Genomic DNA, 24,930 nt, shown 5'->3' on the forward strand with positions numbered 1-24,930 from the left:
TCAAAAAATACCAGAGTAATTTTTTTTTGTTTCTCTCTTGAAATGTTTTATTTTTGCAGCTGTGTATTTAAAGCTTTAAATTGTTTTCAGGGGTCCATAGTATCATGTTGCATTTACTAGAATACACGTATACAGTTTGTTTGGTGCATTCGGAAATATGTTTTGAAAAAAATTGGTGCTCTCTCTCTTTGGTTCATCTCTTATAGTCCGTGCCCACACGGAGAGCAGCAAGATTTGTGTTTTCCAGCTCATTAAACTGACAGCAGAAATTAGTTTGTGGTTTTAAAAACTAAAAAGTTAAATTACAGCTTCACGTGTCCTTTATGCAATGGGGCGTGTGTAAGATGTTTGATTTTAATGTTTGCTATAATGGAGAATTTAAATTACAATGTTTGTCAAATCTCTAATCTTTGTTACAAAGCGGAATATTAATTACGCTTTTAACTATGAGAGGTAAATAAAATGAACATCCACTGCACGCCCAGGGGTAAATTGCAGATTACCGACAACGTGACATACTGCACTAAATGTCAGTTTTGTCAAACAAATTTAGAGGAACAGTTAAACTATTAGCTTCCTGTTGTTCTAGGGCCTTTCTTGTAGCAAGTGACTGTTTTGATTGAGCAGCAGGAACACTGTGCCTTATGGACGACTGAGGGAGTTAAATTGAATAAGCAAGATGAATGAGGAGTCTCCATCACAGCCGCACTCAATTAGTTTATAACTGTCTATTAACTTCTGTGGGTGGTTTTGAATAAACAGCAGATTAACTGTTGTAGTTTGGTGGGGGACGTGGGGAGCCCATGGCAATGGGGCAGTGTGCCACTGAATGGAAGAAAATTTCTCTGATTCTCATTTCTCTCCGTCTTCCGCTTTCACATTTTGTACTTGAAGAAATGCTAATGGTTATCAGCCTTCTGTGAGTTTAAAGGAAAACATTGAGGAGTGGCACACAGCCTGGCATTTCTCCTGGAGGTTCTTGCATGAAATAGTGGTGTGCTGCCCTAAACGGAATAAGTAGAATTCAGATCTCCACGAATCCGTCCTGGGGAGGAGAATTGACTTTTAGTTTTTAAGATTTAGGAAGAGAAAAACTTTCCATAAATTATCAAAGCCAGGATTTCCTTTTTTGAGAGTGGAAAGGGTCCTGAGCAGTGGAATTTCTTCTCTCATTCACAGTAAATATTAACCTCACAAGAGGTTTGAAGTCACTCTTTCTTCCAATGAAGGCATTATTTTTCATTTCAGTTTTTATGCAAATTCTACTCTCCTGATGTTCACCATGTACTACATTGAGGAAGCATTGCACAGAAAGATGACTAGATTATTATCAAGAACTGCTAAATTTAGTATGAAATTATTAAAGAAATAGTGAGAATTAAAGAAAAAGGGGGAGCCCTGACTGGTGTGGCTGAATGGATTGAATACCATCCTGCGAACTACAGGGTCAGTGGATCGATTCCAAGTCAGGGCACAGGCCTGGATTGTGGGCCATGTCCCCAGTAGGGGGCATGTGAGAGGCAGCCAGACACTGATGTTCCTCTCTCTCTCTCTCTTTGTCCCTCCCTTTCTCTCTCTTTAAAAGTAAATAAAATGAAAATCTTCAAAAAATTAAAATTAAAAAAATAGAAGCCAGAGATAAAACTTTAGAGAGGCAGGGAAAAACAAGACCAACACAATGTAGAAATTGTGAGTGATGATTTTTGTAACTTTAAAGTATTTCTAGCAGTTCAGAACTTATGTCCTTCAAATGTGCATACCAACTTGCTTTTTGGGGGGCATGCATGTTACGGAATGGGCCCATGGTGGAGACAAGATACTGTTACCAAATGGACCCCCCTCTCCTGGGGTCCCTCTGTACTGGGTTTGCCTTGCCCATCGCCCTTAGGTATTGTGGCTCTCAATGTCAGAATTTACTAAAAAGAAAAAGAATGATTTATTTTAAAGTTATACAGATTTAGAGTAGTGGTAGAATGTCACTGTTTAAAATCTCAAAGTCCCCTAAAACACCCACAAACACACAGAGTCCTTCCTTCCACCCTCTGCTCAGTCAGGCCAGTCAGAGGTACCATGTGTCAGGGGGAAAAAATAGAAGTACGTGGCTCAGCTCCCAGTTCTTCCCAGTAATCTGAGCTCAGCTGGCAGGCCTCCTGCGGTTCCCAGGACTGTCAGCTGTGTCCCACTGCGATCTCCAGTTCTTAATCTGAAACCATGGGGCACCTTCTCATGGCCCACCAGCAAGAGTCCTTTCACCCCTTTCCTTCCCACAATGTCTCTCCTGTGTTCTTCCAAACTGCTAAGAGAAAGCTCTGCCTGGCTGGTACATCTTGCTTTCCTGCTTCCTAAGCCATATGGTTTGAGCCCCCAAAACCACATGGTTCAAACCCGTATGGCTGCCCACCTGGGTTTAAGTCCCATCCCAGGGTGAATCTTCCTCTACAACCCCATTTCTGACTCTTCCCACATTCAGCTACACCTGCCAGCATTCCCACAGTTTTCAGCCTTTCTGGGCTGCCATAGTAAGTCTGGGAAGGTGTGGCCCTATGGTGTGGAGCAACCCATCTCCAATCTCTCAAGCAGGTGCTATAATCAGGGGGAGCTGCCTCCCAGTTACAGAATAGGTTAAAGTCATACCCATCTCCCTGGCTCAAAGTATGGCCACAGCTACTAAATGCATCTATGAAGATAGCCAGCTGTAATAGATATGTAAAATAAGCATTTTTGCATATCAGGTGTGCAGCTGGCCAACTCTTGATATGCAGAATAACTCTAAATAGCCCTTCTCCATGTGTCCCATCCCCTAGTGCAGACTTGTGAGGGTAGGGATATCCTATATTTTTATATATCCTGGACATCCCAAGTTCTGGACCCCGTTACAAGCCCCTCTTTGGGCGGTCTTGGCTATACCCTGTTACATGCAGACATTATATAATGCAAGCCATTTATCAGAATCCCTTTAGGTAGTACAAAGCAATCATACAATATTGCATACTGCTTTTCATTACATACCACACATACACAATGATTCTTTTTTTCCCCCCTCTCATTTGGAAAAGCTAAGAAATTTATGTTCAATGCTTTCTTTGGCCAGGCTGGACCATTTCCCATATCAGCCTGCCTCACTAGAAGCAATTGTCAAGAGAGAATCAGGAAAAACCACAATGTGTAATGGATGGGTCCACTAAATCCATATTATCATTTTGAGTTGGGAAAGCTATAGTTTCTTAATGAGACTCTGGGGAAAAGAGACAAGTCTTAATAAATCATTTGGGTAACTCTTTTAACACTTGTGACTATAATTGTTGATTGACTTCATAATAGGAGTGTTTTCTTTGCTCATCCCTTGAATTACCTATCCAAAGATCATTGATTTTTTTTAATATCTGATTTTACTTTGGACTAAGTGTAAGCCTTTATATGCTGATGGATGTTATTAAACATATCTCCTTTATAATTATTAATGAGAACCATGGAGTGAGGGCAATTTACTCATTAAATACTTCATAAAATCATTAGGAGATAAGATCCCAATGAACAAAGTGATAATAATCAGGTGAAATAATAGTCAAGTGATTGCCCTTGAAAAATAGAAGCAGTTTGCTTAACTTGAACATGAATTCTTTTTCTTCTGTTTATCCCCCTCCCCTAGCTGACTTGAGAGGGAGTTTATTTTGCAAACTATAATTAGAGGAGTAAGATAGAAACAGACAAGAAGAAAAGCATTTTCCAAATGCGAATCGAGTTTCTTTTCTCATTTGCCTGTGTTCCCTGGAACTTGACAGAGCCTGTGTAATGACACACTCTGTTGTTACTGCTATAGTTGTTTTTACACACCCATCCATCCTAGTAGCTCTGAGTTTCTCAGAAGCAAGGGTCGTCATCTTCAACCTGGATTCCTAGCTCCTAACACATTGCTTTACTCACAGAGGGCCACTCATGAAATGCTGAAAGAATGAATACTGAAAGAGTAAAAGACATCTTTTATGGATGCCCAAATATCCAAGACAGAGCAGCACTGTTGTTTAAAGCAACAGTCAGCTGGTAGAGAAGGGTTCTGTCTCACTTTTCCCTCATATCTAGTGAGTCCTTATCAAGTATCAGGAAGTAAGCTTTACCTGTATCTCATTTAATCCTCATATCATCCTATGAAGTTGGTGATTTGCTTTCCCCTTTATTTATATAGCAAACCAAGACTTACAAGAGTTTTTTTGTCTTTCATATGCAAAGCAAGAACTGACTGGGGTAGGAGAGGTACTCTGCTTAGTGCTCTTTACTCCGGGAACTCAGAAGTATTCATCTAACAGAGGAGAGGGAGGGAGGGGCTGATGGAAGTATAAGGAGATAAGAGAAAATGGAGAATTTGTTTCCCTAAAATGTACTCCCTATCATATTATTTACTGCTCAGTGTAACTCTTCTTATCTAAGCATTACATCCCAACTTTCAGCTTCACCTCCAAAGCCTTCCACAGAATGACACCAGGGCTTCCCTATAGGCAGCTCATCATACCTTATGTGCTTTCCTAAAAGTTGGTTAACTACTTATAAACAAACTCTGAAATGCATAGCCATATAATAGTAATTGTAAGAGTTCATTATTGTACCTAGTCAGAATAGAGTGTTAAGCGGGCTTTGTCAGTGGCCTAGAGTAGGTGGATAGAAAGTCAACCTATTTCCCAATGTATAGTTTAATGAAAGAATTTGAACTCTCTTAATCTTAATATAAGACAGCCTCAAATATGAGACATTTCTTATATAATTTTTTTAGTTCTAAACATCATTAGTGGAATGACGTGCTGAGCATTCTCCTCATAATCAATCCAGGGAACAGAACCTTCATGGTAGAACATCCCCTTACCCAGCCACCAAACTAATTCAAAGTTACAGAACTGAAAAAAATCTCCATGTGATTGAGGATGATTTGGGCCCATTTTTGCTATTTTCCTCACCGCTAGGAGTCTTCGCTGTTCAGGCTGCTCAAGGCAACAGGTCACGCAATCTACAGGTTGTGATTTATGTTAAATGTCAATATATGTCTGCTGTCATGCCATTTAATATGTGGGAAAAAGTGGGTGTTTTAGAAATTAAACAAAGCCATAAATATCTTTTCTGTACAAATAGTCCTCCCATATCCATGAGACCCACATCCCAGTTTCAAGCAACCTCAGATCAAAAATGTTCAGAAAATACTGTTTCTGTTGCTGACGTATACTGTGTAGTTATATATCTGCATTAGCTGTGCCTGTACTAAACCTGTACAGACACCTTGTTCTTATCATTATTTCTTACACAACATAGCATAACAACTATTTATATAGTATTTACATTATAGTAGGTATTAAAAGTAATCTAGAGACGATTTAAAGTGTATGGAAGGATGTGCATAGGTTATATGCAAACACTACATCATTTTATGTGAGTGGCCTGAGCATCTGAGGATTTCAGTATCCATGAGCATTCTTGAAACTAACCCTCCCTGGATACTGAGGAACGACTGTGTAAAGCAAATGGGGAGCTTTCACATACCTTCTACCCGGTGTCTGTTCCCCCTCAACTCTTTGATGTGAGTGAAGGACACCATAGCATGACACAACAGGGTCATTATTTTTGAATTAGTTGGTAGTATGCAGGGGGATAGTAGAGTTTGTCTCTGTGCTTCAGAAATCAAAAGAAAATATGGTGCCTGATGGGTGCATATCCCCTGAAATTTGCCAGCACGGTTCACCAGACAGCTGCCACATAGGCAGGTGGCTTCTTTAATGATTAAACTCAATTTTTCTAAAATGCTAATTAGTTTGAGAAAGATAATTTAAAAATCTGTCATACATTGTAGGAAATGTCTCTCATGTCTGTTATTTGCTCCTAAGAATCACAGGGCTATCAGCTGAACAGTCTCAGTTTCTCTCTTTTTATGTAAAGCACGTGACTCTTTGCCCTGGCAGGGTGCTCAGCTGGTTAGAGCACCATCCTGATATGCCAGGGTTGCATGCAGCTCCATCCCAGGTCAGGGCACATACGTGAATCAATCAATGAATGCATCAATAAGTGGAACAACAAATCAGTCTCTCTCTGTCCCTCTCTCTCCCCCTTTTTCCCCCTCCCTCTCTCTCTAAAATCAATTAGTAAATTAAAAAAATTAAATAATGTGACTCTTTAATCGCAAGAAAAGGGTAAAGACAATCAATGAAGAAAAGAAACCTTTTCAGTATGAAATGCTCAATTAAAAAGAAAGCTATTATTTTTTATTTTGAAAATCTGCCCTATTGTTGCTTTTTGAACAATACATTTGGAACAAGCTTCTCAATGGTTTCATAGGACATGTGCATCTCAAATCATTTTTCCAATGAATTGCCATCGGAATGTGGAAAACCAACTTGCCCATGGGAAAGTCAGTTCTCACTGTCAGCTTGTCAAGCTATAGTGTTTGGTCAAAATGTCCTGCAAAAATGAATTAAAGTCATGGAAACCTGGGTTTTTACTCTGATTCTATGACAGCCTAACCTCTCATAAATGATTCCTCATTCGTACCATGGAATAATAAATTCTATCCATACCTCACTTATTTATTGAGTAAAACATCCTACAGAATTTCCCACATTCTAAACTTGGTAGATGCATTCTTATAATGTCATTTACAGTGTCCTTCATTATCTGTATTTCCCCGTGAGCTAGGACAAGAACTGGAAGCTTAACCAAATTTAGGTTTCTTACTTTGGTAAGAATAATTCATAGGTGCTTTGTACGCCCTACGACATTGTGTCAGGAAGCACGTAATGCTCACACTGATCAGTGGATGGCGGTTTTGCCAACCCAATTCATCCATTATTATGTTCCACACCAGCCAGTCACTTAATGGCTTTGTTAAGCTACTGATGATGATAGCCTAGATCTGCTATTTTATTGGGTGTTTCAAAGTGGTGATGTCATTTTTCTGTATTTAGTAAATGCCATTTTCTTTTCAAATGTTCAGTTACCCTGAAATCGGAACCTAGAGATAAATGTTTGGAATGTTTGGTTTATTTTTATTTTTATTTCTGTATTTTCCAATTTCAGAATGAATTGGTGCTGTAATGACTTTATGCAGTGACCGAGAGTGTCATTGTAGATTTAGGGTTTTAAAGTATTTGGTATGTTTGAACATATCATAGTACTTAATGTTTGGGTTTTCAGAGTATCTCATCTTTGGCTGACAGGAGTCCTTTCCTGTTTTCTCTCGTTATTTTGAGTCCAAAACTCTGAAAATTTCTTCTATTTTTTATACAACAGAATGTCTCAACTCAGCTTGTGCTCTGTCTTCTCCTAGACTAGAATTAACCATTTCTCTAAGAAATTCTGGCTTCTTTTAGGGCAAAATGGCATTTAGAGATCACATTGTAGCTGCAAGGGGTTATCACCGAGCCAGCCCAGCCACTGCATCTGGACCTTCCCAACTGCGTTTAGCACTGTTGTCTGCTTATCTTCCTGCCATTTCTGACAAGCCAGCATCTAACTCATCCCCTTTGCCTTGGTCACTGGAAGAGAAAGGCCATTGGTGTACAATAATAATAAATAATATAAGAAATAGAGAACAAGGGGACAGTGACCAGAGGGGAGAGGGAAGGAAATTGAACGGGGGAGGGATTTGGGGAAACAAATGTGAGGGACGCAGGGACGAGGGCTGGGGGGTGGGGGGAGGTGGGGAGCGCGGGACGGAGGGTGGGGCTTGGATGGGAGAAATAGACAAAAAACTGTACTTAAAAAATAACTAAATAAAAAAAATGAGGAAAAAAAAAAAGAAGTTCATTCCAGAGCCTGTTAACAGCTGTTGTTTCCAGTAGGGATGGGTAACAATACAACGTTCACTCAAAGAGAACAATAAATAACTCAAATACAAAAAGAAAATATCTTTATGGCCTCAAGGTAGAGAGCCCCCTAAAATCTTAATAGACATAACTGATAAGTTTGAACATATCAGAATTACAAACTTAGATATATCTAAAGACACCATAAAGGGAATTTTAAAACAAGCTATAGATTAGCTTAAAATATTTCTAATACTTATATGCCAAAGTATCAGTGACCTAAACATAAAAATTATCTAGACAGCAACAAGATAAATAACCTAACTAAAAAAATTTATATAAAATATACCTAAGCAATTTGTAGGATAGCAATGTATGACTAAGTAACATTTAAAAAGCTGTTGAACCTCACACATAATAAAGTACATGCAAATCAACATAGTGTGAGATGCCACCTGAATTCAAAATCAGAGGTCAAGTCTTTTAAAATGTGATTTTTATATTTTTCCACAGAGAAAATGGTACTTTTGACAATGAAGTAGCAAACATTTAGGATAAATTAAGGAGAAAATGTGGTCAGTCCTCTGTTGGGGAGAATGCTTGATAGATAAATAGTTGCTTTAGAAAGATCAAATTATCTTAAGAATGGATCACCCTGATAATTTAGGATAATCTCCCTATTTTAAGATCAGCTGATTAGCAGCCTCCATTCCATCTGTAGCCTTAATTCCCTTTGCTATGTAACCTAACATATATTCTCAGTTTCTGAGATCAGCAGGCAGACATCGTCAATGGGCCATTCTGCTTAGGGAATGAGATCTGCATCCAAGCACAGAGGGGCACCCCTCCCTGGGATAACACTAGTGCTTCAGGAGCGATCTTTTAGTTGCTGTGTTCCATGCAGGTTGCTAGAGCCCCTAAAGAAATGGGTTGTATTTGTTCCTGAATAAATTAAACAGCAGCTATATTTTAAACTTGGAATAGAATGATTTTTTAACTTTCATACTACATGTTTATGAGATCTTTGGATAATCAGCTCTGCATATCCAAGGGGTCACCTGAATTTTATGATTATGTCACTGTTTAACTTAGGATTCAGAACATGTGATATTCTTGTTCATTGTGCTTCTTATGTACCGACACCAGTGGGTTCTGATTAGGCAGAGGAAGTACAATTTTTAAGCGAGCTTAACAAACTTCAAGAGGAAACTGCAGACATTACTTCAATATGACATGCATTAAAAAGCCCTCCCTTTCTCACTTGTATTTATTGCCTGATAGAGGATCAACAGTATACCACCGATCTAGTCTTGCTGCAGAGTGACATTTTTGAAGCCATTAAATTTCAAGATAATGTGCACACACGGCATTCAGCAACATAAGCTGACTGTGAGTGGAGAACTGCTATCACTAATGTCACTTTATTCCCATTTTGCTCGGTTGTGGATTACATCTGTTTCGTATTTTTTGTGCCATCGCTGGTCCTAATCCCTCTGGGTTCATATTGCCCTGATGTGAGAAATAAAACTAAACAAAATATCACTAAGAATGACAGATATTGCATCTATTATTTTTACTGCTGACTTTTTTTAGTGTTTAAAAATCTTTGGCTGGTTTGGGAAATTGCCTTAGGTGCTAATGTGAGCTGTGAGTTATTCCTGAGTGGAAGATATGTTTGTCAGGACAGCTCTATCTGCAGGTGGATCTTGGAGAGCAGGCTGTGTGTGCATTTCTTGGTTTTTTCTACAGCATGTGTTTGCAGGAGCCCAGCTTAAAACAGTTATAAGACCTGGCTCCCACCCTTGGGGCACATGAGCAAAATGTAGAATTGGGGGGAAAATAGGAAAAGGGGAACTCATAAGGAATTTCTCCTTGGTAGGAAAGATAACCCAAGGAAGTGGGGAAGGTGCCCAAGCACATAGGTAGAAATGAAGGAGGGTGATATAACTAAGTGCATTTCAGGATTGATCCCAAAGCTTTTTCTCCGAGGCTGTTACATGAGTGATGTTAAATTCAAGTTTCACACACACACACAAAAGTTATGTGGGCTTTTAAAAAAAATTCTTTTCATCACTTAGAAAAATTCAAAGACAGAATATCTATACCCATGAACAGGTTATATGTTTTCAACTGCCAGGATCTTTTTCATTTTTTCCACAAATTGAAAAGTTTATACCATGGGATGAAGCCATGAGAAGTGTGCATCTCCTCCAAGCACAGACTCGGCGACCTTCAGAATTGGTAGATGTGCGTCAGGGCCACTGTCTCTCTGTCTCTCTCACACAATAATGACCACCAAGTATTTTCTGTGAGCAGGAAGTGGGGTGTTATGATTAATCAGAATAATGGGAAAATAGAAATATTTAAGTGCCTACCACATCCCAGACACAGTTCTAGGACAGGGAGCATGTCAAACAGCCGATGCCCGGCCCTCATCCCACAGACACTGGCCCTTGCCCGGAAGCACAGTCAAATAAATGCCTGTTGGCCGAGAATGGCAGCAGAGGCTCTGAGAGCATACATGGGTGTTCTAATCAAAAGCTCCTTTGAAATTCAGGAGTGAGGAATAGTCTCCTTTTAATCCATCTAACATTGTACAATTAAAAACTTTACATGCTTGGGATCCCTCCGGAAAACAGCAGACTCTATTTTTAATTTTGTTCATTTCAAAAATAAATGTTTTGATATATAAGGATATTGAAATTATTTTTGCTTTAACATGTTCATTTAATCTATGAGTCTATGTTGCAATAAATAACGTAAGAATTCCAACCCCCATATTTATTGTAACTCATGATAATAATAAGTACCATCACAGTTATACAAAAGATGTGTGTCATGGTGTTGAAGTGATTCTGTGTGCTAATACAGATAATTTCAACTTGTTTTACAGGAAGGTCAACCTTTTCCAGAAAATCAGAAGATCTTACTTTCATCTTCTAAGCTTGAGAAAGACTATTTTTCAATTAAATTTGTATAATATAACTGTTATTTCAGCCTTTTCAACATGAAATGCACGTGGTCATATGTGTAGGTACATGTGTACAAAGAGATAGCCTGACCGATAATTGCCTAAGAGGTCCACATGGTTCTTTGCTTCTTCTGCCCTGGTGTGTGTTTATTTGCAGACACCCAAGTTGCCAGTGAAGCATATTCGAGGGCACCTTTGCCACTAGGTCACCAACATAAAGCTGTACCTGAAGTTATATGTTAATAAAATCTGTCCCCACCTCTCAGTTGCCCTCCTCCCAGTCTTCCTGTGGCCACGTCAGCCTATCATTTTATCTCATCATGTGGTCAAGAAAGAGCACACCAACAAAGATCAAAATCTTTATATCTTAACACTAAACTCTATTCTTTGTGATAAACATATGCCATGTTTTCTAGTCAATGTTTACTAATGAGTGAAAACCAGAAAGCAGCTGGGTAGGTAATGAGTATGCTCCGTAGTGCTGTGTCTGTAAGAGGCTAGTTGCATTGGTTACTTAAGTGGTGATACAGTTACCAGCAATGTTAGAAAAACACTCTTCCCTCTGCCAGCAACTCTAAAGTCCCAGCCAACAAAGCAGAGTAGCCTTTATTTTCAGTGTTCAGACTTATGCAACCAAAGTTTGGCCAGTTAAGCCAATGACCATTTCATGGAGATGTTTTTATGTCCACATAGGAAAACAATGCCAGATGTCAAGAGTTTTTTAGCCACATGGCCTTAGGCAATTTAATGCCACTGTGCCTCAGTTTCTCTCTCTGTAAGATAGGGGAAATAACAGTAATTTCTTCACTGGGCTGGAAGAATTAAGAGAGTTCATGAACATAAAGTGTCTGGCTAATCTGCCTACATAAGTTTTTGTAATTATTATTGTCGTTTTTCTATCAACTCCTAGTGCTAGTTCTTTTGAATTGAAATAATTAAACATCAGACCACTGGGAGTTTCTTCCTTTGAAATTCCACTTTTAAAAACATTACCTGGCAATTCTCACAGATCCGTCTTTAAGGTGACAGCCCCTTCCTTATTTATTTAGGTTTATTCTGCTGGATCTTGGCAATGTGGTATAATGTATGAATTCTTCCACACAACCAGTATCTGTTTTACCCCTACTGTGAGAAAAATTAAATACTTTTTCTTGGTTCCAGCATCTGTTCCAGTCCTTTAATTAAGCCTTATCACACACGTAATTTTAGAACCCAAGACCAGAAAGCCATTTTTCTTTTTATACTTATGTCTACATGTGATTCACAAATCCTTAAGTGTTGCCCCCTCTGCAGAATTTTAAATGACATACTTAAAAATGAAGACACCTTTTCTGAGATCAGCAACTGACCTTTAGTTCAGTGCAACTAAGTCATTTTTCTGACACAACCTTTGTTGACATAACCCAATGTGTCAGGGCCTCTGATGGGGTGGAGGTGGGGGGTAATAATGCTTTGTGGTGAACCATGTTCTATAACCCTGAGTTGCAATAAACCAGGAATGTGATTAGTGTCAATCAAAAGTCATCATTGCAGATTCAACACCAACAGGAGTAACCAGTTAGGGGTATAGTGAGGTGGGACAGGCTTTCTTCAGTGGAGACAGCACAGTGGTCAAATAGCTAGGCTGTGGAACAGCTAGTCTGAAAACAGCTCAACTGTGGAGCTGCTTGGCTGTGGAAGAGCTCAGCTGTGAGACAGCTCAGCTGAAGTGGCTGGGGCAAGGCAGCTCAGTTCAGGTGTTACAGCTCCAGCCAGCAAAACCCAGTCTTCACTGGAAAAGTGCACTCCATGGTGGCAGAAATGAAGCTGGCTTATACAGAGAAGAGTACCTGTCCCTGGTCCCTGAGTCCCTAATTGGCCCATGTCTATACGAAGGAGGACTCTAAATCCTCATAGTTCAGTTGGTCCAAATAGCATCATCCTAATTGGTTAGAATAGAGTTGCTCTGATTGGTTGGTGAAGATGCAAATGAGGATATGGCTGCACCACACCTATTGACCCAAGCAAGTCTTCAGCCCATTGGTCGATTTATGAGCCTAGCAGTTCCATTTTTTTAATCCTCACCTGAGGATATGCTTATTGATTTTAGAGAGAAGGAAAGAGGCGGAAAAGGAGGGAGAAAAACATCAATCCGTTGCTTCTTGTATGCACCCCAAGTAGGGACCAAACCTGCAACCTAGCCACGTGCCCTCACTGAGAATCAAACCTATGACCCTTCAATTTATGGGACAATACTCCAGCCAGCTGAGCTACACCAGCCAAGCCACCTATTTGTAAGGGTCAGCTTAGATGGCAGGAACACAGCACAATATGCAGCTAGCTCAGTGCTGCTTCACCATCAAGCACAGAAAGCATGAGAAGTTTAACAATGACTGCTAAACTCTGTCTATAAATTTGAGCCTAGTTAGCCACCAGGAGTCCTTAACAAGCACGTTCATTCTAGGAGTTGAGATGGTCCGTGCTGAGGTTGACCCTCAGATTCCTTCCCCTTGAATCTGCTCAGTGCCCATAATAAACAGGCCCTTTTACCCCGATCCTCGCACAGTTGCCACCCACTCTAGTTTTAGAGGGGAAAGCAGGAGAGAAGTTATCTTCATTTTGCTTCCAGCCATGTTGCGCTCAAATGACAGCCATTTGTCCTGCGGCTTCCTCTCCTGTACGACGCATTCCTGAAGAGCTTGGTCTTCACCATTATTTCTTTACCCATTCTGATTCCTATCTGTGACTTAGGTAACTTAACAAAAAGCTTTCTTCCACATTTCTCATCCCAATTTCTGCTTTTTAAAAATTTCTAGACTAGAAAAGAAATATAAGGGAAATACTAGAGTATAATAAACATGAAGGACCATACTTTAATTTGAGTTTATTCCACATTTCTGTCCTTTCCCACTTTTAATCTAGCTTGGAAATTTAAAGCTATAACATTTTTTAATCAGGTTGTTTATTTTCTTACTGTTGAGTTTTAAGGATTTATTTTTTTATATTTTGGATAGCAAATCTTTATCGGGTATGTCTTTTGCCAATATTTTTACTCAGTCTGTGACTTGTCTTCTCATTATCTTGTGTCTTTCACAGACAGGAATTTTTTAAATAAAAAATAACTTACTATTTTACTTATGGCACTGATGTTTTATCTAATTAGTCACTGCCAAATACCAGGTCATCTAGCTATTCTTCTTTGTTATCTTCTACTTAACATGATTTACATTTAGGTATATTATTCTTCTTGAATGATTTTTTATAAAGGGTGTAAGGTCTGATGGCCAGATTCATGTTTTTCATGGAGCTGTGCAGTTGGTTCAGCACCATTTGTTGAAAAGACTATCTTCATTGTATTACTTTGGCTTTGTCAAAACTCAGCTGATTGTTTTGTATGTCTCTTTCTGAGCTCTCTTTTCTGTCCCATTGATGTATTTGACTGTTTTTTCACCAGTACTACACTATCTTGATTATTGGTACTTTATCAGTCCTCCAGCCATATTTTCCTCCATTAAAATGGTGTTGGCTAGTCTGGGTCCTTTGTCTCTGCATATGAACTTTAGAGTGAGTTTGTCAATGTGCACAAAGTAACTCACTGAAGTTTTTACTTAGATGGCACCGAATCAATTGATCAAGTTGGGAAGAACTAACATCTTGATAATATTGGCTTCCAACCCATGTACACTGATTATCTCTCCATTTTAGTTCTCCTTTGATTTTCTTCAGAGTTTCATAGTTTTCCTCACGTCGACCTGTATATACAGGGCAGGACAAAGGTAGGTTTACTATTAATAATACAAAAAAAGGCTCTGTTTCACATACTCACAACTATAAACCTACTATTGCCCCACCCTGTAGTTGTTAAATTTATACCTGAGTAGTTCTTTTTGGGGTGCTAATGTAAATGGTATTGTATTTTTTATTTAAAATTCTACTCCTCCATATCATTGCTTGTATATAGGAAAATGACTGACTTTTAAATTATAGCCTTCCTATGCACTCTTAATTATGCAACCTTGCTTTAATCCCCTGTCAATTTGAAGAACTTTTTTTGTCAGTTCTTTCATATTTTGCTAATAGGTAATTATGTCATCTGTGAAGATGATTTTATTTCTTCCCAAACAGTGTACCTTTTATTTCCTTTTCTTGTCTTATTGTGTTAGCTAAGACTTTCAGTATAATGTTGAAAAGGAATAGTAAGAGGAGACATTTTTGCCTTGTCCCGTTTGTTTAACTTTTATTACCTTTGTTCAAGGAGATATGTCAGAAAAAAATGTTGCAAAGAGAAATGTCCAAGATTTACTGCCTAACATTTCTTCTAGGATTCTTACATTTTCAAGACTAATTTGTCTTTAATACATTTTGGGTTTATTCTGGTGTGTGGTGTAAGAAGGTGGTCTAGGTCCTTTTTTTTTTTGTACTTATCTGTTCAATCTTCCCTACACCATTTACTGAATAGACTATATTTAGCCTGTTGTATATTTTTGTCTCCTTTGTCAAATATTGACTATAAATGTGTGGGTTTATTTCTGGGCTTTCTATTCTGTTCCATTGATCTATTTGTCTGTTTTTATGCCAGTACCATGCTGTTTTGATTACTAGGACCATGCAGTATAGTTTGATATTAGGTAGCATGATTCCTCCAACTTTGTTTTTCTTTCTCAAGATAGCCGTTGCTAATTGGGGGTCTCTTGTGGTTTCATATAAATTTTTGAAATATTTGTTGCAGTTCTATGAAGTGGATGCATTGGTATCTTGAGAGTAATTGTGTTGAATCTATAGATTGTTTTAAGTAGCATGGACATTTTTAATGATGTTAATTTTTTCTATCCATGAACATAGTATATGCATCCACTTATTTGTGTCTTTTTCAGTTTCTTCAGTCATATAATTTTCTGAGTACAGGTATTTTACGTTCTTAGTTAAATTTATTCTTGAGTGGTTTAGTTTATTCTTTCTGAAGCAATTATGATTGGGATTGATTTCTTAGTTTCCCTTTCTGATAGTTCATTATTGATGTATAAAAATGCATCTGATTTTTGGATATTTATTTTGTATCCTGCTACTTTGCTGAATTCATTTATCACTTGTAGTAGTTTTTTTGGTGGAATCATTAAGGATGTCGATATACAGTACCATGTCATTTGCAAATAATGACAGTTTTACTTTTTCCTTTCCAATTTGTTGCCTTTTATTTCTTCTTCATGTCTGATTTCTGTGGCTAAGACTTGCACTATAATATTTCTTTATTATCCTTTTGATGCCTAGGGGATCTGTAGTGATATCCTCTCTCCCATGTCTGATTTTAGTAATGTTTGTATTCTCCCCTTTTTTCTTAGTCTGGCTAGAGGCTTATCAATTTTATTGATCTTTTTAAAGAACCAGCTTTTGGTGTCATTGATTTTCTTTGTTGATTTCCTGTTTTTAATTTCATTGATTGCTGTTCTAATTTTTATTTCTTTTATTCTGTGTAATTTGGATCTAATTTGCTCTTTTTTATTAGGTGGACACTTAGATTGTTTATTTTATTTTTTAACTTAATCTTTATTATATTTTTCCATCACCATTTAACCCCATTATAACTCCCAGCAATCACCACACTATTGTCTATATCCATACATCCTTTTACCTTTTTGCTCAGTCCTTCTACCCTCTAAACTCCCCCCCAAACTAGCTGTCATCCTGCTCTCCATCTATGAGTCTGTCCCCACTTTCCTTGTTTGTTCATTAGATTTCACATATGATTGAAATCATATAATATTTGTTTTTCTCTGACTGACTTATTTCACTTACCACAGTGTTCTCCAGGTCCATCCATACTGTCACAAAGGGTAAAATTTTCTTTTTTATAGCAGAGTATTATTCTATTCTGTAAATGTCCCATAGTTGTTTTATCCACTCAACTACTGATGGGCACTTAGCAGCTTCCATATCTTGGAGATTGTAAATAACACTACAATGAACATAGGGGTGTTTATGTTCTTTCAAATTAGTGTTTTGGGTTCCTTTGGATATATTCCCAGAAGTGGGATCACTGGATTAAAAGGCAGAGACATTTTTAATTTTTTGAGGTATCTCCATACTGCTTTCCACAGTGGCTGGTCCAGCCTGCATTTCCACCAACAGTGCAGAAGGGTTCCCCTTTTTCCACATCCTCACAAGCACTTGTTGTTTCTTAATTGATGATAGCCATTATGACGGATGTGAGATGGTATCTCATTGTGGTTTTCATTTGTGTTTCTCTGAAGATTAGTGACATCCAGCATCTTTTTATATGTCTATTGGCCATCTGAATGTCCTGTTTGGAGAAGTGCCTATTTAGGTCTTTTACCCATTTTTTAATTTGATTGGTTTTTTTGGTGTTAAGTTTTTAAGTTCTTTGTATATTTTGGATATTAGCCCCTTATCAAATGTATTGACAAATATGTTCTCCCATTCTGTGGGTTATTTTTTATTTTGTTGATGGTTTCCTTTGCTGTGCAAAAACTTTTTAGTTTGATGTGATCCCATTTGCTTATTTTTTTCTTTTATTTCCTTTGCTTGGGGAGATATATCTAATAAAATATTGCTGTAAGCAATGTCTGAGGTTTTGTTGCCTATGTTTTCTTTTTTTTTTAAGATTTTATTTATTTATCTTTAGAGGGGAAGGGAAGGAGAGAGGGAGAGAAACATCAATGTATGGTTGCCTTTCGTGCGTCCCCTGCTGGGAACTGGCCTGCAGGGAACCTGCCTGCAACCCCGTCATGTGCCCTGACTGGGAATTGAACCGCGATTGTCTGGTTCACAGGCCCATGCTCAATCCACTGAGCTACACCAGCCAGGGCTGCCTATGTTTTCTTAAAGGATTTTTATAGTTTCAGGTGTAACATTTAAGTTTTTGATCCATTTTTAATGTACTCGTGTGTGATATAAGAAGATGGTCTGATTTCATTTTTTTTTGCACATATCTGTTCAATTTTTCCAACACCATTTATTAAGTAAACTGTCGTTAGCCCATTGCATGTGCTTGCTTCCTTGGTCAAATATTAATTGACTATAAAGGTTTGGGTTTATTTCTGGGCTCTCTATTCTGTTCCATTGATCTATGTGTCTGTTTTATGCCAGTACCAGGCTGTTTCGATTAGTAACAAAGTTGGAGGAATCATGCTACATAATATGAAATTAGACTATTCATTTTAGTTATGTATTCCTTTTTTAAAAAGTTTTATCCATTTATTTTTAGAGAGAGGAGAAGGGAAGGAGAAAGAGAGGGAAAGAAATATTAATGTGTGGTTGCCTCTCATGTGCCCCCTACCAAGGACCTGGCCCACAACCCAGGCATGTGCCCTGACTGGGAATCAAACCAGCGACCCTTTGGCTCACAGCCCACACTCAATCCACTGAGCTACTCCAACCAGGGCCTCATTTTAGTTATGTATTTCTTTTCAAAACGTGTACTCAATACTATAAATTTTCCTCTAAGCACTGTTTTTACTGCATCTCTGAAATTTTAATAAGTTATATTTTTATTTTCATGTACCAGTAATTAAAAATATTTTTTTAATTTCTCCTGAGATTTATTTTTGACTCATGTTAAGAAGTGTACAGTTTAATTTCCAAATACCGTGGTTATTTCCCACTATCTTTTTTTTTACTAATTTGTAGTTTAATTCCATCTCGTCTGAGAGCATACATTGCATGACTTCTATTCTTATTTATATTTTAAACTGTGTTTTATGGCCCAGAATGTGGCCTATCTTTGTGAATGTTCTCTGTGAGCTTGAGGAAAATGTGTATTCTAGTATTGTCAGATGAAGTGTTCTATAGATGTCAGTTATATCTAATTGATTGATGATGCTCTTGAGTTCAACTGTGTTCTTACTGATTTTTCTGCCATATGGATCTGTCTGTTACTGATAGAGGAGTGTTGAAGTCTCCAACTATTATACTGGATTCATCTAGTTCTCCTTGCAGTGCTATCAGCTTTTGCCTCACATATTGAATAGTTTGATGCTGTGTTGTTATACACATACATGTTTAAGATTGTTAAGTCTTCTTAAAGAAATGACTCCTTGATCATTATGGAATGCCTTTGTTTGCCCTGATAACTTTTCTTGTTCTGACATCTGCTCCATCTGAAAATGATATAGGTTCTCCTGATATCTTTTGATTAGTGTTAGCATAATTTATCTCTCGGTATCCTGTATTTCAAAATGGGTATTTTCCTCCATCTTCTGCCAGAAGCCTTAGGGGATTTTTTTCTTTCCTGTGAGGTTGTGGTAGGACTCCTGGGGGTAAGACTGACAGAGGTATGGGGGACCCCTCTGGAATTTATAAGTCTCAGGCTTGTCCACACTGAACCTCCAGAAAGTTTTCAAGTGCTGTTTAGGTTTCCTACCCCATTACTGGTTCTCACAGAGATTTTTGCTCACGAATTTCTGAAGTGGTGAGTTATGATTCTCTGGATCCACCTGTTTGTCTCTGTAATTTAGATGGCAGTGGTTTGTTTCATGACCTGAATTATCTGATGAATCTTCTCATAAGAATTGTTGATTTTTGGTTTGTTTAGCTTTTTACCTGTTGTGAGGATGGAGTGATGACTTCTAAGCTTCTCCCATGCTTGACTGTAAACTGAAAGTTCTCTCTCTGATTCTTTATGGTTCATTTTTAATATTAGTAGAAACTTTTTTATTGTTACTAAGGGCTTTTGAGATTCATGTTTGAAGTTTTCACTTGCACTTCAAGTTTGAAGATTTTGAGGTTAAAATATTTCATGCAAACCATTTGGCAAAAATCAAATGGAAAATAAATTTATTTGTGTTTTTAGATAAGATTGTAAAGAAAACTGCTTTCATTTTATGAGTTTCCCTGTACAAAATCCTTATTTCATTAGGTTCACAAAGTTTTCCTAACAATTTTCAAAGTTTTAACATGAAAACTTTTCACAGATCTGAAACAGAAAGCCCCTAAGAGAAACAGATCAAAAGAGTAAAGGTTCAATGTATCCAGAGTCATTCACAAGCCTCAATTCCAAATCTGACATTTCTCAGCCACCTGTAATTATGCACTAATGCATATGGCTGTGTATAAGAACATACAGAAATCCCAAGCAACAACTTAAAATGTTCAAAACCAGACAAGCTACTTTTGATAAGTAGGTAATAGAACAACTCTCCTTACTAATGGTTTGTTATGACAATAATTACTTCAGTTAACAAGCCTATTGGATACCACATGCTTTGTATAAAGCATCAAGTAGGTGCTAGTAAATTAATCCTACCCTTTCAAAACCTAGTATTTAATTTTGGAGTGATATTGGATTATTTAGATATGGAGTATTTATATTTGAAAGCAATTTGGTGATAATTGTATGTAACTTGTAAGGAAATGTAAATTAGTGAAATACCTTACTAGAGATAGGACACACTGTTCTTAAGATGAATATTTTGAGGTCAGAGAGATCTGGGGTGCAATTCCAGCTCCACCATCTGGACAAGTTGCCTAACTCTCTGAGATTCAGTTTGTTCATCTGTAAGCAGGAGGTAAGAATAGCCCTTATCAGGTTACTGGGGTTAAATGAGATAGCACTGATAGGGTGCTATCATACAGTAGTTGTCCACTATAGGTTAGTTTCCACTACCTTCTATTCCAATACGATTTTCTAACTGCCATTACTAATAGAGAGCAGAAATATTCACAAACATGCTGTGTTTGGACTACATAGTATTTTTTTATTTGAATTATTTGACAACACTTAAAGCTTTTGAAACCTCACATAAAATCTGGATTTCTGGTTTCTCCTGAAACTTCCAATGTCTGGGCCCCCCCCCACCCCCCATGGGGCATCAGTCTTTTGGAGTGAGTGACACTCCCCCCCTTCCATTTCTGCAGTCCCCACTGCTCTTTATTGTCTTACATGTACTTCACTCACTTATGTGACCTTCCTGGCCCTGGTGAGATATCTGTGTTTGTGACATATGATGCAAGTAAAGCTGGGGTGAGATGGTAAGATTAGTGCGGGAAGGCTTGCCGAGCACATTGTGAGCTGGGTTTTAAGGAAGGTTCATGGACATAGAGCACGTGCCTAATGGACATGGTGCAAAGCTGTAGGTCTGTGACTGGGCCTCTGTTTGATTTGAACAGTTTCTCTTGAGTTACTAAGAGGCTCCTTTTATCCTTAAAGTGTCACCAATAAAGTTGCAGTGTGACATCACAGAAATTAGTTCACATACACAGAGGATGTAAAAGGAGAAAGTGCTTTACCAGTACAGGCTTAGCTCTTACTGGTGCACACATCCCGCCAACCACCACCACCTCCCACCAACACCACGACCAGTAAGTTCACTGTCATTTCCTAACCTGGGAGTATCAGAGGAATACAAGCAAGAAGACAAAAAGGAAAGTCCGATGAATTTGTCTATGCCTTTCTTTATAGGCAGAACAAAAGAAAATATTGAGGCAATTATCAGCATAAATCAGTCTAAAGCAAATCAAAGGAATTCCAGCCAAATGAGAATATTTTGCCTGAATTATGGAGCTAATTATCTCAGTCCTCCACTTCAGTGTTCCTGGGGAGACCTGGCCTAAGAATGCTTTTCCAATGAGCTGGCAGATTCATGAGTGAAGAGAGGATGTATTATTGTAACCACAGCTGTGCAGCCTGAGCCTGGTGCTGCTTCCGTCCAGAACACCTGTTGAGAACATCTAAGCATCTCAGCCTAGCACGGTTGGCCGGATGAGAGAGAGGGCTCCAGGGAAGACGACCTTGGTCTGCAGACTGGAGAGAGGAATGCCAGCACCCAGAGCAGTCACGCTGGCTCACTTTTCAAAATCTTTGTAACTTTAACACTGTCATAGGAGTTACAGATGCTTTTTATTTTTCTGTTTAAAAATGCATCTTTTTTCCACTAACTTTCAGCAACACAAGGGACAGCTTATTAATAAAATAGCTCTGCCTTCAAATTATGATATTAAAATATTATTATAACCACAGGCAAGAAGGCATTTGGATTATGTGCCATTTGAAAATGATAATAAGGAGAAGTGTCTGTTCAAGTCCTTTTCCCATTTTTTAATTGGGTTAGTTGTCTTCTTAGAGTGGAGTCATGTAAGTTCTTTGTATATTTTGGAGATTAAACCCTTGTCTGTGGTATCATTGGCAAATATATTTTCCCATACAGTTGGTTGTCTTGCTAATTTAATACTGTTTTCTTAAGTCACTCAGAAGCTTTTTATTTTGATGAGATCCCATTTGTTTATTCTTTCCTTTATATTCCTTGCCCTAGGGGACATATCAGTAAATATGCTGCTGCGTGGAATATCTGAGATTTTCCTGCCTATGTTCTCCTCTAGGACTTTAATGGTTTCACGGCTTATATTTAAGTCCTTTATCCACCTTGAATTTATTTTGGTGTATGGTATAAGTCGATGCTCAAGTTTCATATTTTTGCACATAGCTGTCCAGTTCTCCCAACACCATTTGCTGAAGAGGCTATCTTTACTCCATTTTATGTTATTGCTCCCTTTGTCGAATATTAATTGACTGTAGAGGGTTGGGTTGATTTCTGGGCTCTCTGTTCTGTTCCATTGGTCTGTGTGCCTGTTTTTATGCCAGTACCATGCTGTTTTGATTACAGTGGCCTTGTAATACAGTTTGATATCAGGTATTGTGATCCCTCCTACTTTGTTCTTCTTTCTCAAAAGTGCAGCTGCTATTTGGGGTCATTTATGGTTCCATATAGACTTTTGAAGTGTTTGTTCTGTGTCTGTGAAATATGCCATTGGTACTTTAATAGGTATTGCATTGAATCTGTATATTGCTTTGGGTAGTATGGACATTTTGATGATGTTAATTCTTCCAATCCATGAACACGGTATATGTTTCTATTTGTTTGTGTTTTCCTTGATTTCTTTCATCAGCGTTGTGTAGTTTTCTGCATACACTGGGAAGCATTATGCTGAGTGAAATAGGCTAGGCGTTGAAAGACAAATACCATATGATCTCACCTTAACAGGAAGCTAAACAAGAAAACAAACAAGCAAGCAGAATAAAAACAAAAGACACTGACACAGAGAATAGGGGGACAGTGACCAGAGGGGAGAGGGGAGGGAATTTAAGGGGAAAAAAGGGGAGGGATTTGGAGGAACAAGTATAAAGGACACAAGGACAAGAACTAAGGGGGGTGGTAATGGGAGGGAGGTGGGGAGCACGGGGCAGGGTGGGCTGGGATGGGAGAAATAGAAAACTATACTTGAAAAATAAGTAAATAAAATTTAAAAATAAAAAAAGGAAACAATAATAAGGATTATCTAAATGGTCTAATATGGTCAATGCCTTACATTGCATTAGCTATCACCTAATGCGAGGGTGATTTTGATTATGTGGTTTATTTTAAATTTTGCTGTGTCCTAGTCAATCAGAGTCAAGATGATTTACGTGAAATACCTGTCATTTTCTTTTGTAGATATCGCTAGGCGCATAGGCAGATTTAGAATATTTTAGGACAGAATATTTTAGGCATTATGGCATCATGGTTCCCTTAAACCTTCTTACTTTATACCATCTACTTAAGCATCTCTAATTCTATTCTTGTCTGTCTTGCATGCATAAAACTACCTTCGGTAGCAACAGCTATAAAAAATGTGTTTTATCTGTTTATTTGAATGTCGGTTTCCCTTAGGTTTATGGCTTTTCTGTAACTTTGATTCATGAGCTTTTGGTGGTCAGTGAGAAGGATGTAGATGCCAGTGTTAAACTATGTCTCCAAAAGAACTGGAAATCTCTGCCTTTCTCAGCCTTTTGCATCCTCTTCTACTGAGTGGGGCAACGAGGAGACCTACTCTGCTAAACTTTCCAGAGTAGCCAATAGCTTGAGGTTTCCTTTTTGTCTTCTGCTCTGTGGACAGACCTTGATGGGGAACTAATTTGGGTTCATTTGGGATTTGGTTCCATGTCATAGCTGCCGGAGAATTTAGAACATGAGCCCCTGAGGCTCCCGAGGCCCAAGCTCCCCTGTCACACGCGGGCTCCGCTTCACAGCCTGCTCCCTTCATACACTCCCCGCCTCGCTCTGCTCTTTAGTTCTGCCGCGTGCCTCTTAGGTTCTTCATTACATTATGAGAGTTTGTCTGGCAAATATTTACTACGGGGATCTACTCTTTGCCACCGATTATGGATAGAAAAATAATTTAGTAAAAAGTTAGTAACTGGAAGCATATCAATAAATGGAAAATTATTCTATTTGTATTAAATTAACATGATCATTGTCCTTTTAAATTTAGCTTATAGTAGCAAGAACAGAAGCTAATGTTTTAGGCTGTACATTCCTAATATCACTGTGGATATATCTGAGGACATGCAGCAGGTCATTTTCATCTCTGTCTCTGCAGCCAATATCTAGAAGGCACAATAAATCAATGTTATGGATGAATACGATCAATTCATTAGAAGTTATTCCTTATTATTTGTCAGTAGGCATGTCAACACCCAATTTTCTATTCACATGCATGCCTACATAATGAACTCTTTTTCCCAAGGAAACTAGCCAAGAAGCGGAAGGAGACAATGAGCAGCACCCGGCAGGAGATGACTGTGATGGTGAACTCCATGGACAAGAGCTACGCCGAGCAAGGCACAAACTGTGACGAGGCGTTCTCATTCATGGACACGCACAATCTGAATGGCAGATGTAAGTGCATGTTTTCTTGCATTCTAAGGCGTATCTCTGGTTTTCCAGAATTCCAGATAGTACTGGAGAAGCAAAAACAAAAATACTCCCTAAGGAATTCTTATGTCTCATTGGTTTCTCCAGTCCCTTCAGACAGTCCCGGAAGCTTCTCCACGCGCCACGGGTCGTTCCATGAGATGGTACTGTGAAGGTGACAGGGCCGGATCAGAGAAGACAGGAAGCCACAGTTACATTTCTGTGACACTTAGCAACGACACAAAGGCTTCTGCCCTCCCCAGGAGGGCCCCTGCCTCTCATCATCCTTTTTGTTGTTTAGATCCTGTTTGTAAGCTAGACAAGGGAATTACACAAGGGAAGCCTGTTATAAAACAATTCATTAAATGGCAGTAACAAGTTAATTGTTTATTTGTTTAGCTGACAGGTTCTGCCTTTATTACAGGGCCACCCATGGCAATTAATAAGTTAAACTGTATTTCCACTTCACAAGTCTTATATTTCACACCAGGTGGGTGAACCAAGTTCAGCTGATATCTTC

The 24,930-nt window shown here is 38.4% G+C and overlaps 1 protein-coding gene across 4 annotated transcripts in view; it reads left to right on the forward strand.

Annotated features, from left to right (window-relative positions):
- PTPRM (protein tyrosine phosphatase receptor type M) overlaps nt 1-24,930 on the forward strand; it is a 613,403-nt gene that overhangs the window by 432,493 nt on the left and 155,980 nt on the right. For all 4 annotated transcript variants that reach the window (XM_053673443.1, XM_053673444.1, XM_053673445.1 and 1 more), the window contains one exon: nt 24,244-24,395. In XM_053673443.1, coding sequence (XP_053529418.1) covers nt 24,244-24,395 — 152 coding nt within the window. The remainder of the gene's footprint in view (nt 1-24,243; nt 24,396-24,930) is intronic.

The sequence above is a fragment of the Artibeus jamaicensis genome, unplaced genomic scaffold (assembly GCF_021234435.1).
Source record: "Artibeus jamaicensis isolate MK-2021 breed Jamaican fruit bat unplaced genomic scaffold, CSHL_Jam_final contig_864, whole genome shotgun sequence".
Taxonomy (NCBI): Eukaryota; Metazoa; Chordata; class Mammalia; order Chiroptera; family Phyllostomidae; genus Artibeus; species Artibeus jamaicensis.